Source organism: Leptinotarsa decemlineata, unplaced genomic scaffold, assembly GCF_025532065.1.
Source record: "Leptinotarsa decemlineata unplaced genomic scaffold, Ldec_3_MD MMD2_tig00000591_RagTag_RagTag, whole genome shotgun sequence".
Lineage (NCBI taxonomy): Eukaryota > Metazoa > Arthropoda > Insecta > Coleoptera > Chrysomelidae > Leptinotarsa > Leptinotarsa decemlineata.
Window position 1 is genome coordinate 1,050,260 of NW_027412552.1, and position 17,495 is coordinate 1,067,754.

The 17,495-nt window shown below is 33.5% G+C and overlaps 2 protein-coding genes across 8 annotated transcripts in view; one reads left to right on the plus strand and one right to left on the minus strand.

The window, feature by feature from the left end:
- Nucleotides 1-13,999, plus strand: part of shep (RNA binding motif single stranded interacting protein alan shepard) — a 151,906-nt gene extending 137,907 nt beyond the window's left edge. For all 7 annotated transcript variants that reach the window (XM_074174525.1, XM_074174522.1, XM_074174521.1 and 4 more), the window contains 4 exons: nt 1,037-1,132; nt 3,678-4,007; nt 4,087-4,278; nt 8,948-13,999. In XM_074174525.1, the coding sequence (XP_074030626.1) occupies nt 1,037-1,132; nt 3,678-4,007; nt 4,087-4,278; nt 8,948-9,118 (789 nt within the window). In that variant the 3' untranslated portion in view covers nt 9,119-13,999. The remainder of the gene's footprint in view (nt 1-1,036; nt 1,133-3,677; nt 4,008-4,086; nt 4,279-8,947) is intronic.
- A 1,434-nt stretch (nt 14,000-15,433) lies between these two features.
- Nucleotides 15,434-17,495, minus strand: part of LOC111505064 (condensin complex subunit 3) — a 31,037-nt gene continuing 28,975 nt past the window's right edge. The window contains exons 15-16 of the mRNA XM_074174520.1: nt 15,952-16,097; nt 15,434-15,557 (exon numbers count right to left, since the gene is read on the minus strand). Coding sequence (XP_074030621.1) covers nt 15,518-15,557; nt 15,952-16,097 — 186 coding nt within the window. The 3' untranslated portion in view covers nt 15,434-15,517. The remainder of the gene's footprint in view (nt 15,558-15,951; nt 16,098-17,495) is intronic.

Here is a 17,495-nt window from a genome sequence, read left to right on the forward strand (position 1 = left end):
TTTTGATGTATTTATTATCAAAATATATCAAGTCATTTGATTTTAAATCATTTGTCACTGATTGATACGACTTGTTTCGATCTAATAAAGGCATTCTGCATGTTGTATATTTAAATGAGTAATTTTGCATTTGTACAGTGAAAATAATTCGATTTGTTGCACTCTCTAACAATTTTTTTTCGTGTCATTATTAACATAAAGAAGGTATTCGTAATGTTGTTTAGAATCACTAACACACACTTCTGGTTCTCATGTGAAATTAAAATATTCGTTGATCATGAGTTGAAAAAACAATCATTTGTTGCAAAAAAAATATGTGTGATACATTTTGATATTTATACAAGGTGGTCGACTTGATATGGAATTTCTTTTTCATTTCCAAGTTTCTGAATCGAGAAGAGATTGTGATCTACAGACTGATTAAATTTTATCAAAATAAACACCTTATACGTTTATGACAACGATATATGAATATTTTATTTTGTAATATAAAGATCCAAATTGGATTCGAAAAAATTTTGGGAATGAAAAAAAAACAGTTTGAACTACATAACGAGTAAATTTGTAAATGTGTTTCAAAGGTTCACATCAACATTTGGTTGATGTATTTTGAATTGTTATCTACTTTCAAAAGTACGTTGTCATTTTATACGGGGTGATGAAGATTTAATCCTCGTAACTCTAATGTCCATCTCAGAAAAATATTTAAAAAAATTGATGATTTTCCAAGAAAGTAAATCAATTTTCAACAGAACAGATTATATCATGAAATTTTTTGAAATGAGTATTTCACAAGGCGGGTTTAAATTTTTTCTTTCCATACTTGTATAAATAATTTTGGAGATGTGTTGACTTTTTGTATATTTGAAATTATTTGTCGTTCTTATTGTGAATGATTGTTTTCACTGAAAAAAAAATCTTACAGAGTTATGAGGATTATTCTCTCGCCTTGTTGGGGGACTTTCAAGTGGATACATGAATTCGATATTCAATATGTAGTCATTCTGAGTAATTCAAGTTATTTTTTTGTCAACAGCAACAGGAGCAAGATCCGACAAATTTATATATAGCTAATCTTCCGCCAACTTTCAAAGAATCTGATCTGGACAGCATGTTATCTAAATTTGGACAGGTGAGTTACTCTTTGATTCATTTGAATGTTACTTATTTCAGTTTCATATTTCAAAATTAATATTTTTCATCAAGAGGTTCTCTGTAGTTGCCTTGCACTGAAAGGCAGGATGAACCTTGTTGAGCGGTCAATGTCGAAGCTTTTTTTCGATCCGATAGATGACTTCGATGGATACATGATTCAGCCTAACAATCAGTAACATATCCAGCGGTCAAAATCACAATTTTATGTTGCTGAAGGTCGTTCAAAGCCAAAACAAACAGTCGCCACCTCGTCCACGCAGTTGTAGGTCGTTCAAGGTCGATTCATTAAAACAAGATAACCGCTTGACATAGAGTGCCAGTCAAGGTCGTTCAAGGTCAAACCAAAAATACCATTCCAAAGTCGCCTTGTCTGCGTGGTGTGACGTAGGTTGAGGTCGTTCAAGGTCAAACACAAAACACTCCCCCAAAGTCACCATGGTTACGTCGTGTTGCGTAGGTTCCAAACTTCACGATAGCCGCGTAACTGGCTCGAGTTCTATCGAGATCAGTCACCTTGTCGAAATTATGAGGCGTTAATGAAGGTCGTTCAAGGTCATACTTAAAACACTACCTCAGAGCCACCTTGTCTGCGACGTAGGTCAAGGTCGTTCAAGGTTAAACTAAGAAAATTCGAAGTTATTTTGACTACATCGTGCAACGTAGGTGAAGGAAGATTAAAAGTGGTGGGGGAGGTTCCGAAATCGGCTTAAACCAACACCATTAATGAGACGTTTGCAGCAAGTCTTTCGCTATACAACAATTTTCTCAAGCGTTTTCATATCGGCTAAATTCTGCTTAATTTGTGCTCAATATGATAACAATTTAGATCGTATGACCTTCCACGTACGTAATGACTAATAACTTTATTTTACCTGAGTTCAGGTTTGAACATCGTAAAAGAAAATTTTACCAACTTATTGAATGGGCATGTAATGAACGAATTACAATTCATGCTTTACATAATAACAATTTGGATCATATGACCTTCTACTTACTTAGTGACTAATGATTTTACATAAGTTTAGTTAAAAACCAATTGGAATTTTAAAGATCATATGAGGAAATGAAGAAAACTAATTACCAATTCCCACATTCGAAAACCGATTCAGAAGAGGTGAAAAATTGAATTCTATTTGGTCATTCAGTAAATTTTCAGAATTCGTACTCGATAGATAGATATACTTTATTGTCCAAGAAAATACAAGTATTGACAAAGATTGTTAAAAAATCTGGTATATACGAGTATAGCACTTCAAAGCATAAAAGAAAATGAACAATTAAAAAACACAAATACCCAGAAACACAATTTGAGCAAAACTAAGTTCACATATCTAATAAATGAAATATAACAATAGAAAATAAAATTTAACAAAGTGTGTAGAGAAAATAGTTTGTATAAAAAAAACCCTTTCAAAAAATGTAAATGACAAATATACACAATTTGAACATAAGTCTACATGTCATGGCAATAAAATTAGATATATCCCAGTATAAAATATAATTTAAAGTATAGGTGTCAATATAAACAACAAAAAAACACCTATATTAAATCACAGCAAAGTTCCATTGTAATATTCATCAAGATTGTAGTACGCCTTAGTTGTAAGGGCATCTTTAACAAGATTTCTGAACTTTTTATAGTTTTTTTCTTTTTCAATTTCGTAGGGTATGTAATTATACAGCTTTTTACTTTCATAAATTAAAGACTACTTTGTCTGTCTTGTTTTTGAAACAGGAAGATGTATTTTATTTTCAGTTACTTGCCGTATTTGTATGTTCCGGAGTTCCAACCATATTATGTTTTTTGTAAATCAGGCAAACAGTTTCAAGTATGAAAATACAAGTAACAGTGAGAATTTTTTCTCTCAACTTGCTTTTGCAAAACAAACACTGAATGAAAAAGTTGTTGACTGCAAAATCCCCAGAAGGTAACACCATATCTCAGGTGGGACTCAATCAGGGAATGATATATAACTTTTGTTGTGGATGAACTCAGTTCATTTGAAATTATTCGAAGTTTATAACATCCTGATGTCAATTTTTTTTTCAAAGCTGAAATATGTTGATCAAATTTTAATTTGTTATCCATGAAGAATTTGGATTGGTTTTTATTCTCCAGAATTTGTCCATTCAAGTATAAATTGTTAATAGTACATCTGAGATGAGTAGGTTTGTTTTTTTAACATTAAAGCACAAGTAGAAAACAACTACAGGAAATTGGTGATTAGTTTATTACATTTTCTTATAGGATGCTTAAAATTTAATTAGTTTTTACCTACACTCATGTAAAATTATTAATCATTACATAGGTAGAAGGTCATATAATCCAAATTGTTATCATATTGAGCACAAATTAAGCAGAATTTAGTCATTATGAAAACACTTGAGAAATCTATCCCTTAGCGAAACATGTGTTACTGTTTTGTAAAGTATCCAGTGAAAATCTCACAATGAATTGTTTCTTGATTACATTATGGATTTTCATCAGCCAATTCCATCACAAGTAAACTATCGATTTTTAGGTAATATCTACCCGTATTCTACGAGATGCGTCAGGAATTTCCAAAGGCGTCGGTTTCGCGAGAATGGAAAGTAAAGAGAAATGCGAATACATAATTCAAAAATTCAATGGTCACCTTCTGAATACCAGCAAGGATCCTCTCTTGGTTAAATTCGCCGACGGCGGCAACAAGAAGAAGAACATGTACAAAAATAACGACAACAGCAAAATGTGGAGGGACAACGCTGAAGGATTGGCTGCGGTCGCTTACGATCCGGCCGCTTTGGCGCAAAACGGAGTTGCTGGACAACATCTGCTGCCCGCTTTGGCCAACTACAGGCCCTACAACCAGGTGAGACTTGTCTTTACCACTCCAGAAATTGAGATTGTCAGATCTAAGCTGTTTTATTTGAATTTCGACTTCGTTTCAGTTCCCTTCGTATGCTGGGCAGTGGCCCCTGCAGTACGTGATGGCTCCTCCGCTCCAAACGGTAGACGAGAGTTACAATTTGACGGGACACATGGCTGCTCAGTACAAGAACGACGGTCAGCCTCCCAGAGGTATCCCTCTGATGATACCGTCTTCGGACACGACTGTTCCTTATGCAAACATCATACCTCAGGTGAGTTTGAAAATTGTTCTGTTGCCGTTACATTTCTATTCAACTTGTAAAACAATTTTATGTGAAACACTTCCTATTTTGAATTTACCAATTTGAAGATGTGTAAAGCTGTTTATGACTCATCTGGTACTGAATTATTACAGTGTGATTTATCTAAGTTTGTAGGCTGGTTTGATATAAACTTATTGCAATTGAATATAGACAAATGTTATAAATTTACTGTTTCCCGAAACAAAAATTCCATAAAACGTCCAGATCTGGAAACAACAACTACAATCAAAGATTTAGGAATCACTCTTGACTCAAAAATATCATTCAAACCCTATGTTGCAAATGTTACTTCTAGAGAACTAAAAATGTCACGTTTCACTCTTAGATCTGCAGAGGAATTATCCCTCTTCCTCAACAATCATATATTATTCAATTGTTAGATAAATACCACGAAAGGTATTAGCCAGGGAAGTAGTTGTTTTCTAATAGGCGTCAGTCCATTCAACCTACTGTTTAGGTATATTCGAGACTGGCTTGAACGTTTAAAGTTAATTTTTTTAGATTTGTTTACTGCCAGTCTTCAAACAAAGCCTACTGACTAATAAGAAAGTTTTTCGTCCTTATTCAGAGGAATCGGGCAAATTTCGGATATGCAGTTGGTTAGTACCTCGTCCACTAGATGGAGTGACATTTTGTTGTTCGTTCCAACTTAGGAAGAGTAATGAAATACTCTGAAAGAATCCCGATTTTCAATTATGGAATATCATTTACTTTAGGTCGATGATGGCCACTATCTTGCTCTGATGAGTGGCTAATGTGCTCGAAACCGGTCTGCAAGTGTGCCCGTTCCAAAATTGAAGGTCGACTCTTTCAGTTGTATTGCTAATTGCATGTATTACATGCAGGAAATTTTCTGTGAAGATTCCTGAACTGACGCCTGGCAGATATAATCCAACGCCTTTCGTGGTATTAGCCAGGGGAGTACTACTGTTTAGGTATATTCGAGAATGGCTTGAACGTTTAAAGTTCATTTCTTTAGAATGCCATGAATAAGTAAATCTACTAATATCTTCTTCATTTTATATATCTATGTGTGTGAATATATATGTACATATGTGTGTCTATTAGTTATTTTCTTGATCAGTTTGAGTTACTATAAGTTGTATTTCTCGAACACGAACATGAAAATAAAGATTGCTTTTATTGAAAAAGATTGGCTGGCACTCGATAAAAGAATATGAATAGTTTATTGGTGCTGATTAGCATTGAGTTTTTCACACGTCCAGAACATTAACTTAATAAACTAAAGAGACAATATAAGAATGAATAATCTTAGACTATATAAATCTAGGAATACTTCACCTTGTTATACTCCAGAATTCTACAACAAACTACCTTGCCAGCTGAATAAAGTGAAGATTATTTTGAAAGTTTATTTAACAAACAAAGCCTTCTATAGCTGAGATGAATTCCTTAACAGTATATTTGAAATGAAATGTAATCTTTAGAATGTTGTATTTATTGTATTTGTCTCTGAGAAAATGAAATGGAAACTTTAAATTGTTGATATTGTGAAACCTACAAGTTATACACACATTGGAAAAGTCTAGGGATATTTTGATAACATACTAAATATCATAAAAATAAATGCATGAGGTCGTTTAATTTCGATTAAATTGGTACACTCGACCACCCTGTAGATTTCTATGGGTTGAACAAATCCTGCAAAAACGGTAACTATTCTTTTATCAAGTTTTTTACAAACTGTAGGTTTTCGGCTAAAATGAATAATCTGAAAGTGTCGAGTTTGTACATTCTATGCAGTTCTTGCTCAGCAATTAAACTGGAAATATTGTGCTTTAACATGGAACGCCATCACTTACCATTGGCTGAGATGAATAGAGCTGTAGGGCTTTTTCAAGGTGGCATGCGACAAAATGATGTAGCTCTTCGTTTGGTGGTCTCCCAAAGCGTTATCAGTCGATTGTGGCGGCTTTTCGGTGAAACTGGCAGTCCAGCCGAACAACATCCACGGCGAGGACGCGCTACAACTGCAGTTCAAGACCGATTTCTGGTCTTAACTGCAAGAAGACAACCGACAATCACAGCACCTGAGTTGGTTAACGTGTTGCAGCAGACACACCAGGTAACCATTGGTCGTGATACTGTCAGAAATCGACTGCATGAAGCAGATCTCCACAATAGAAGGCCACTTAGATGTCCACCTTTGTCGAGAGGCAATCGCGGTAGAAGATTAGAGTGGTGTCAAGAACATCAAAACTGGGATGCAAATGATTGGGCCACAGTTTTGTTTACAGACGAATCCAGATTTGGATTTCATCCAGATTCTCGTCGAGTAAGACTGTGGAGACGACCTGGAAATAATGAACGTTTGAGACACGTCCAGGAAGTCCACACATACAGAGGTGGTACAGTAATGCTATGGGGCGGAATCATGATCGGCGGCAGAACCGATCTCGTTTTTCCAAATCGCTCCCTCACAGCTCGACAGTACCTCGACACCATTCTTCTACCTATCATCCGTCCGTTTGCTGGTGCTGTTGGTGAAAACTTCCACCTAATGCACGATAATGCTCGTCCACATGTCGCGCGTCTAGTGACTGACTGGCTCACCAACGAAGGAGTTGATGTATTGCCATGGCCAGCACAATCACCGGACCTGAATCCCATCGAGCATGTGTGGGACATGCTTCAACGAAGAATTACTCCGCATATGGGGAACATTCACACAACGTTTCAATTGAGAGAGCTTTTAATCGCTGAATGGGCAAATGTACCTCAACAAGACATTGACAATCTCATTTTGTCGATGCACGGTAGATGTAGGGCCGTAATAAACCAGCGTGGAGGCCATACTTTGTACTGATTCCAATTTTTTTTGTATTATGATTTTTTTTCGGGGTGCCAAAGAAGAGCCATATTTTTTTTAGTTTTGCTTATATGCGCACTCAGTATTTTTGACCATTTAATAAATTTTGTTGTAAGTTACATTCGTTTAATAATCACCCGTCAACTTTTTTTTCCCTAAAGCGATCTAAAAAAAAATTATTGCCATTTTTAAAAATATCCCTAGACTTTTCCGATGTGTGTATTTCTTTATCTGTGCTGCATTGACCTGTTTATAAACTCATTATTTTAACACCAATAAAAAAATAATTCTATTCTATTCTAAAGCAAAAATACATTCAAAAAGTTTACAATTCAAAGTAAAGTTGTCTAATGAAATAAAATATCAATTTATTGAGATATTACAATAGTATCAATCTACTATAAAAAATGGATGTTTGTTTGTTAGTTGGTTGGTTGGTAAGTGATGAACTTCTTCATCGCTCAATCGATCGTGATGAAACTTGGCACGTATAAGTAAGTTTTCATAGAGAAGGTTTTTAGGCTATCGATGTTTCTGTAACTCGCCACTAGATGGCGCTCTAGAACAATTTTCTGAAAGCACTGTTCTATAACGCTGCGCACGTCTAAGTTCGTTGATTCTGATTCTGTCAAAACATTGGAACAGCAGCGATACAGCAACATAGTAGATAGATAATTTTTATTCATCCATGAAGCTTTACACAGTGGTGCAGTACAGTATTAAAACTTATCAGACTAGTCAATTACATATAACATGAACAAACACATAACATAAATGCATGGTTAATAGATTTACATATCAGAATTATCGATAGGAAAATTTAAAAACTCATCTACAGAATAAAACGCATGATTAATTAAAAAGTCATGGAATGTTGCTTTGAAAACTCCAAAATTTTTTATTTCACCAATTAATTTTACGCATTGGTTATAACACTTGATACCCAAATATGTGAAAGAGTTTTGTGCTAGGCCTAGACGGGAAAACGGTGGACGTATTTCACTTGCATTGCGAGTGGTATACTCATGTAGAGTATTTCCTCTCACATGACTATGTTTTTCTTTTTTGATGTTGCTGGTTATTAAATATATATACATACAAGGCAAGGTCAGAATAGACAGTCTTTTAAATATTGGTCTACAGCTCGCCTGATAATGAGCTTTGACCATACATCTTATAATTTTTTTCTGTATAATGAATACTTTATGTACGTGAGCAGAATTACCCCAGAATATCAGGCCATAGCTTAATAAGGAATTAGCAAGTCCATAGTATGTCAGTTTAAGAATATCCAAAGCAAATACTGCTCAATTTGGATACTAAATTGTTTATATGAATTTCCCATGTAAGCTTATGATCCACATAAATTCCAAGAAATTTAATATGACCAACTTGTTCTATAGACTTATGATTCATCCTTATTAATGGACTATAATCATAATGAATGTTCTTTGGCTGGAATAACATGAAAAATGTCTTTTTTATATTAACTGATAGTCCGTTATATACTAGTTGTATATAATTTAACAAACACAGTTATTAGTTTCAACAAGTATTTTTTGATTAAAAATTCAAAGGCACTGCAGGTGATTTTTTACCTTGTATCGATATCTGGTAAAGTATTATAAACCGGTCCAAACCAGCTGTGGTGTATCATAATGAAATCACAAAATTTTGTTTTGAGTAGTATACAGGAAATAAGAGTATAATAGTAATGTTGAGGGATATTCAGCTAAAATAATTCTATTAGCTTATTTTACCAACTTGTTAACTCGTATGTTTTTCCAGATAACCGCTCAGATGGGCGGAATGCAAATTGGCACAGGGTCTTACATTTCGCCCCCTTACCAATACTTTCATCCGTCAATCCTGCACGCTGTTCCCGTCGATTCGGAGCACACATCAAACGCAGCCAGCCCCGAAGATCCATACCAAACGTATCAGCCGCCACAAAAGTAATCCCTCGGCTGGGTTAATGGACAGAAAGAACGTGGAATGCCCCGATCGAAAGTTGCCCCACGAGAGGTTATTTTTTAATTTATAGATTAAAGTGTTTGTAGATTATAGATAGCTATTTATGAATTTTGGGAACGCTCCAGCAATTTTTGGGCAAGTCCGGAAAACGAAGGCGGTTGTACGAGTTGGTTTTTGTAGCCGCTCTGACTTGTTTTTTTTTTATGGGGATTTTTCTCTTTCATAACTTATTGTTACATTATGAAAAAAGGACTGACCTATGTGTAAAGTAGATATTTTTGATACAGTATGTTCCAAGCCCGACAACTGAATTGTATTGAAAATATGTCTTCTGGAACAACTCGATATCTGTGTAAGAAACGACTGGTATTTGTTGGGGTGATGCGAGGCAGTTGGTTGGACTGTTTTTCCTCCATCGTGCGCACGTTTGTATATAGATATTTGAAAAACTTTCTTACATAGATAAATTTACCAACATTATTAGGAAAAGCTTAGGGTAGGACTCGTAGGTTTACGGAATGTAAAAAAAAAAACGTTGAAAAACGACTTTTCTACAAACAGCAGTAAAATGGTGTAATGATCTTCCCAAGCCGTAGAGGCATAGAATAGATAAATTAGTATTTTATTTTTTGATGAAGATCTACATAGGACTATAGGTAGTTGTTTAAAACACTACGTAAGATACGCGATTAAAACTGCTCATAATCAAATGAATTCTTCCTAATGAACATCTGAGAAATTTTACTTCCACTATGAAAATTCGTCTTGACTAACTATTATTTATTTACGAGTTTCGTGACAATTTGTTTCGACGTTCACACCTCAATTTTTTTTTCTAGGAACTCTTGATATTCTTCGGTCGATACAAAAAGTATTGACTATTCGATTTTTGTCACAATTTTTTTAACTGACATGTGGGACCTTTATACAACATGAAAGCTTTACAATATTTACGATTTGTTTGATTTCCCTAGCGAGGTGAAACGTTCATTTCGATATTTTTTTCTTCGATTCGATTTTAGACTTCTAAGGGCGAGTTCAAATGAGGGTGGCAAAAATTGCGGCTCGATGTTGAAAACTGTTTCAAGTCGAACGGTTTCTGTTGTAGCGTTGTGCGAAAAGTGGAAAATCGTAACTGTTATCCGGCTAGAAGGACCAGATGTTCCATAATTGCAAAATCTATGTTTTAACAAAATAATTTCAAAGCTGCTTATGAAAAATGTCTTGAGCAGGTATCAGTTTCAATAAACTATTATATTTTGATCATTTTTGTTGATTTAACATTTCGGAAATATGCTGCGCTGTGCGAAAAAACTCTACAATGGTGATGTTAAAGAAGTGCCAAAAATTATATTTCTGTTTGTAATTCATATAAAGTTTTTATTCACTTCAACTTCTAACCATTTCAGCAATGGTTTTCAGTTATTTCTTCTTGATTTTCCAATAAACTTACAATATTCATAACATTTGGTTTTAAGTATATTAATCCCTTTAAACATAAACTATGGATGATCTGTTGGTAGCCAGTTGTTAACCGAGCCCCACATATGAAATCGCTGCTTTTTTATTTCAGATTCAGTTCTTCTCACTTTGAAGATTGTAAAATATTTTCAGTTCAAGTCAAGGACTCGTATGTTCACAATTTTTACCAAGTAATCCATACTGGGAATAACATGTTATCGTTAGTTCGCACAGAGGTTAACATTTGATATTTCAAAAACTTCTCAATCATTTCAGTAGTGTTTTTTTTAATCAATTGCAACAGTGGATTCTGGAAAATCTAAAACAATGAAGCCTGTTTCATTGTTTTTATTTCCTTATTTCAGTGTAGGTTTTTGTTTTACTTTTCCATGTTTTTTTCTAAAACAACTTCTTGACAATTTAATTTTGGATAATTCTTCAAGTCGTAAGATTTTTCACATATAAAAGTTTTTATCTCTGAAGTGGCATCAGAATCATTCCAGTGATGGTTTAATTTTTTTATTTATTTCTTGAGTTCTGGAAACACATCAAGTTTTTTAATATGCTACCTTTTTCGAACGTTTTTGTTATGATTTTTGTGATATCATCAAACTGGAAAATATTGAATTCACTTTTTTTGAGCGTTTTTGAATGTAAAGCTAATAAAATATGACAGAAACTTTTTGTCTTGAAATATTCAAAAAAGGTTCCGCCGCACAAGTTGTCATTCTCACTCGCCCAGAAAATATATATATTTATGTGACATTCCAATGTCTAAGTAATATTTGTTATAATTTTTTCTATTTATTTGCAAAGGTATCATTTTCATTTTAAAACGTCTCCCTTGATTTTGTACAGTTATGTTAAATATCACTTGTGTATAGTGCAATTTTGTTTTTTTTTAAGATTTATTTATGTCTGAACTTGAAATATATTGATCGGGATTCTTTTAAAATGGACTGACTATATTATTTATTGAATAATCCAGTAGATGAACTAGGTGAAATGAAGCTGTGATTTTGTATTTTTTTTTCTTCGATTATATGTATAGTTGTAAGGGCTGGGACTGAGGTTTTCTCCCAGTTTATTTACTGGAAATATATCTTTTTTCTCATTCAAAAGGGTCTGACATAGCCTTCGACAAAAATGTTAGCTACTGCCCAATTTACCCTGCTGGTTCATATTTTTGCTTTAGTAGGTAAGGAATTTATTGCCAAACTTTGTCATTCAATTTAAGATTCTTATGAAAGTTCAAACATTTTTTGAAAAAGGTACCACTGTTCATTGCCTATAGAGCCTTACAAATTCTTCAAAATAGTTTTAGGTGATGATCCAAATTGTATGGAACTGGATTTTTGTAATTTCTGCTCTAACACAACTCTTAATTATTATTTTTTTAATATTTATGCTCTGTAATTATGATTTTGTTGTCGATTCGTTTCTGCTACAAATGATATTTTGGCAAATTATATGATCTTTATGGAATGCGTGAGGTGATCAACTTTGTTCCATTGTTTCGAGTTGTTGCAGTGTTTAGAGAGATTTATCGAGCGAAAATGTGAAGCAGCCGGGTACACTTGGGTATTCACGGAATGTACTACACGTTGAGATATCGTGCCTTTTCAGATTGTCCACAGGGATATGCTGAAAAATATTTTGAATATATTTTTTTAAATCGGTGTATTCTTAAAAAACCGAAAACCAAATTTTGAACTTATAGTTGTTTATGTGTTGTAGGCAGTTTATAAGGATAATTTTGTTTTTCCGTTATTCGAAACGTGGAGGTCAGGGTAGATTGAAAGGGGCACACTATAACTACTGCTATTGCAGCGTGTCTTCGACCCTCGATCCGGTGTTTTGTGTGTAAAATAGTTCTGGAGATTCCTATGCTCTTACAGAGAACGTGAAGTAACTCGATTTTGCCCGATTTTGTTCCTTATAAAGGGCCTTCGTTGGGGAGGTGTTGGATTACGGAAGTTATTGAGGAATGATATGCGGAAAGTTACTTTTTTGTGGTGGAATCAAACTTTCATTGAACTTTTCTGGGAATTTTCACCTTCCACAATCTGAAAAAATGAAAATTTAGCTTGGAACTTTATGCAGGTGTAGAAAGGAAAACTTCTAGTTCACTACAATAAAGTGCTGCGTGAATTGAAAATATTTTTCTCCAAGAAAAATTGTTTTGCTGGGATGGAAACATAATTACCAGTATCATTGAAATGTTAAAACATTTATTCGCACTTTTCATTTCATGCTGCATGAATTGAATAATTTAATACGTTAAGAGCAGGTCAACTTTCAGTTCTTTATGTTAACGTTAATTTTTAGACTTTCTGGGCATTCTCTTGCGTACATATCAACGAATCTTGTGTTCTGTCATTCTATGTCTCTAAGCAAGACGTAGAAAATGACCGAATGGCATCAAACTGATTTCAAAGAACACCTTATACTACATTAAATGTTCAAATAGTCAATCAACAGCTTTGATATAGTTCATACTTCCAATTTTATTTGACATCTGCTGAAAAAATTAGAAAATATATAATCTTTCGATAAGAGAACTGCAAAATGTTTCCGATTTACAGTTCTGAGGACCGAATCAGATTTGGGTCCGCGAAACGTCAAGTAGCCAGCAACTTTTTTTACGGGTGAAATTATAATCGGGGTAAACTAAAAGTGTGTCCCCACCACCTGTATAAAGTTCTCCACCACAAAGTCCCGGAGAAAGTCGCTGAAAGGGAAGGTTTTTACATGGAACAAAGTCGCGCGACATAGCTGAAGCCAAATATTGTATTGACAACATTACTTTGTGAAGTTTTACACTGTTAACTGATCAGAATCGGTTTTATTTTCATATGCGTGCCACCGCGGGTGGCGCGGAACTATTTTTAGACAGTAAATTATCGTAAACTCGTTCGACGACTACCTATCAATAAGTCACAATTGGATCCGTTTCCGATTTGTAAAAAGTATGCGAAGAAGCATTTAGTTAAGGTAGCTTGTAATAGAGTAGACGTAAGTTAGGGTTAGCTAAGGTAGGTTAAGGTAAAGTCTAGATACCTTAGAATAGATGAAAGAATCGATACCCGGCTTCGGTGAAATATTTGCCCGGCCTTTAGTTAGTGTTTATGATATATAGATATATTTAATGCTGGAAATCTGGTCATGTTTCAGTGCAATATCCGTTGATTTTTTTGATTTGTTTGTGGAAAATGGCCAGTTGTCAGTATGCGTTTTAGTCAAGAGGGTGCGCCGCCGACTCATATCTCACTGGAACAGGGTCGATTGAGAAATAGTATATAGTAAATGTTTTTTATTGTTGATAAGTTTAAAGTGTATGTTTTTTGTTTTTTCTTTTTGTATTGTAAGTCTTTTGTGTTGGTAAATATACTGTATTTGTCCAAACAGTCTTTTAGTTACCTACAGCGAATTAATATGATTGTCCAGAGAACAAATTATAAATCTGTTTCACTGATTTCACAATAGACTGAACTTCCATCTCTTATTCAATAGTCAAACTCACAAAATTGTAAGATTACAGGTGTCTTGACGGCAGACTTAAAATATTTCCTCTAGATGGAGCCACATTCGTTCTATAGAGAACTCTGTATTGTAGAAAGGATTATTGAACTTTGTTTCCTCATCTTGCTGAGCAAATCAATTTCACATCATAATTCTGGATTGGCTAAATTATAACACTCCAAATAATTTTTGGACAAAGCAGTTAACCTATGTTTGTTTTTCAGTGAACTAACGTTTGCTGTGCTGCCATCTCTCCTAAAGTAGCTCAACTATTCATACTTTAGATATACTGTTCACAGAACTCTGTATTCTGTAAAAAAGTTTTGACTAATATGAAATAGATGGCAATATGTCTAGGAAAATATTCTTCATATTTCGACTCTGTCTTAGTATTATGAATACTCTGACGCATTAGTTGATAAAAATTAATAACACTGTCCATGATAGTAATTATAAAATTTGGATAATAAATTTTATTCAAAACGCGTTTCACTACATAAAATTTATTGTCTAAATTCTATAAATATTATCATATTTCGAAGTACCCTAAGTATACTTTTTCCAGCAAACTAGACTATAATTCCAAAATATTAGGCACTAAATTCTCAGAAATAACTGACGTTTTGGCTCTAATATGTCTCTTGTAGTGGCATTGATAAAATATATAGTATCACAACCTTCTGAGAATTCAGTGCCTACTATTATGGAGTTGTACTATATATATTTCCCTTATGAAAAACAGTTTTCTATAAATTAATGTTTGAATCCACCTTACATTCTCCAGAATTTTGTGATGAATGGTGTCTGTGCAAATATTAAAAACATTTTATTGGTTCGAACTTATTTCCTACATTGAAACAAGCTTAATAAATTTCTTCCTTGCTTTATTCAATTTTTGATAATATATACAAAAATATATTCATATAAAAATATTCACATGGTGAATTGAAGGAAGAAATGTTTTACTGTAAGAGAGTTATTGTTAGGTCAATTTTTAATTTCAGTGGAAAACTCTTGTTATATTATTGATTTGAAACAAGAAGAAACGTCAAATACATATTATTGCCCAATCTTCAATACTTATATTAAACCATATCAAACATAAAAAAAACATCAAATAGTAGTTTTGCTAAACCTTTTACTTTATTCCAATAACTCTCTATTTTCTTTGCAACTCACTGAAACATGACGAATAACAATTAATGGATATGTAATTTGTCTCTTATAAACTAATGATTGATTTGAACTGTATTTTTTTTTCTTGGATTGAAGACATTTAATGCCAACCCAATTGAATTACACTATACAAATAACCTCTTTGTCAAAGAAGCAAAACTAAATTTATTAAAATGATGTACAATAATAAAATCGATAAATATAAAAACTTTCTGAAAGTCAATTTCATTTTACTTTCCTAGCAGAACGTCGCAGAGAATCATTCCTGAAAACAAACGAAGCATAATTATCGTGCTCAGTGATTTACTAAAAACTGTTCCGTTGACAGATAAAGTAGTCTGATTTAGTTAACATTTCACAAAAAAATATAAATTTACTTTCTATTATTTTTACAAATAATTCATCTCGCTGAAAACTATTTATTTATAAACAGTTACCAGGAAGAATTGAAAACACAAAATTCCTAGAGGAATTTTAAAACAAATTGAGAAAATTTTTTTGTGACTATAATTTTTTTTTTATATTATACGTTAAGTATTGTTTTTTTTTTCTGTTGAAACCCCTAATAACAAATAGCTTCTTTGGAGAAATAAAAGGATAGTTCAAGTCGAATGAATCACTAAAAGTGTAACACCTTTACATAATAAAAGAATACTCACTTTGATGTCTTTTCCGAGTCAATTACTTTACTGCCATTTTTCTTGGAAAGAGGCAAAATAGATGAGCTGTTAGACCTCAAACTTCTTTGAGAACCGAAGCTACCATTTGGTGAACTGAATGACGAAATGTTTTCCATCTCTTGGATCTGAAAAAAAAAATCATCAAAATATTTGACAGTGTTAAAAAAATGTCGCGATTTTATTCCATTAAAGTCAGAAGTATATTTGTTATCATTAGATGAAACCGAGTCCAAAAATGAAATATTGTTAATCCAATACCAGACAGCACCGTTTCCACCTGCTAGGCTGAACCACGAAGTCATTTGTGTTTAGCCCACGAACCAAAAAGGTTAGGTCCTTACATTTCCATTACGATGGCGTTATATATGAGATCGACGGCAAACTTCAACTTTACTCATCCGAAATAATAATATTATTGTCCCAAGAAATATGCATGTATATCGTAGAATAAAAACAATGATTCAAAACAATAACAACCAAGTACAAACGGAGCAACAAACAATAAAATTAACAAAAAATAGATGATTGAATATACTTTCAGCGTCAAAAGAAATGATTAAGTATAAGTTATATCTAAATATGATTCTAAATAGAATTAAACGAGCTGTCTTTTCAAATGGTTTTCGAATGCTCATGAACCCTAATAAAATAAATCAATTATGCATTCATTCCACCCCCCAAAAATAAGGAATTCAATGTTACTGGTATATTAGCCATATTGTCATCCAGTCAGCCAGTCCCCTCTCTGTAGTGTATGCGACAATGTGCTCTTTCTAATGTCAATGGTTTCCACAAACTTCGTATTTTTGTCAAAATAATTTTGAAATGAATGTTGAGTTTAGTATTGTTAAAGCTGACTCCCGACAAATTACCAAGAATCGATTTTGAAATGATCGATGAATTTTACTTGAAAAATTTGCAATACTTTGGTACCGAAATGAGGAATGAAAAATTCAAACGGTAGGTGGTATATCTAGTAAGTCCCTTTTATTTATATGACATTCATTTCAGACTTTGTCTTTTATCGAAGGATGGAGAGTGTTGATTTAATTTTTATTTTATCTCGGCCAAGGAGCAGAATCGTGACTGAAAAAAGAAGCAAAAATATGTACAGTGAAATTTAGAATTACTCCAGAACATATCAATCCAAGAATAACCTGAAAAAATATTTTTCGGAATGTAAACTAATGACACGGAATATGCAGCAAAATATGCATCCGGCGAAACCCACCTGTTTCAAAAAACGTTCTTTAATTAGATAATTGTAACAGTTGTATTAACACCGAGTTGACAACAATAACAACAAAAATGGCGTCTGTCTAATTAGATCATCAGATCTGTGATTGGATATTAAAAACCAATACACTTGGCAACTCCGCTCTAGACGCGATCAATTTTATTGGTCAACAGATACGCGGCCAATTTAAATTCTTGCTTTTCGAATTATTCCTTTTTCTGCAAATATAAAGAGATTTTGGGATCGATTAGGCTTGATAAGTATAATATACCCCTAACTCGATCAG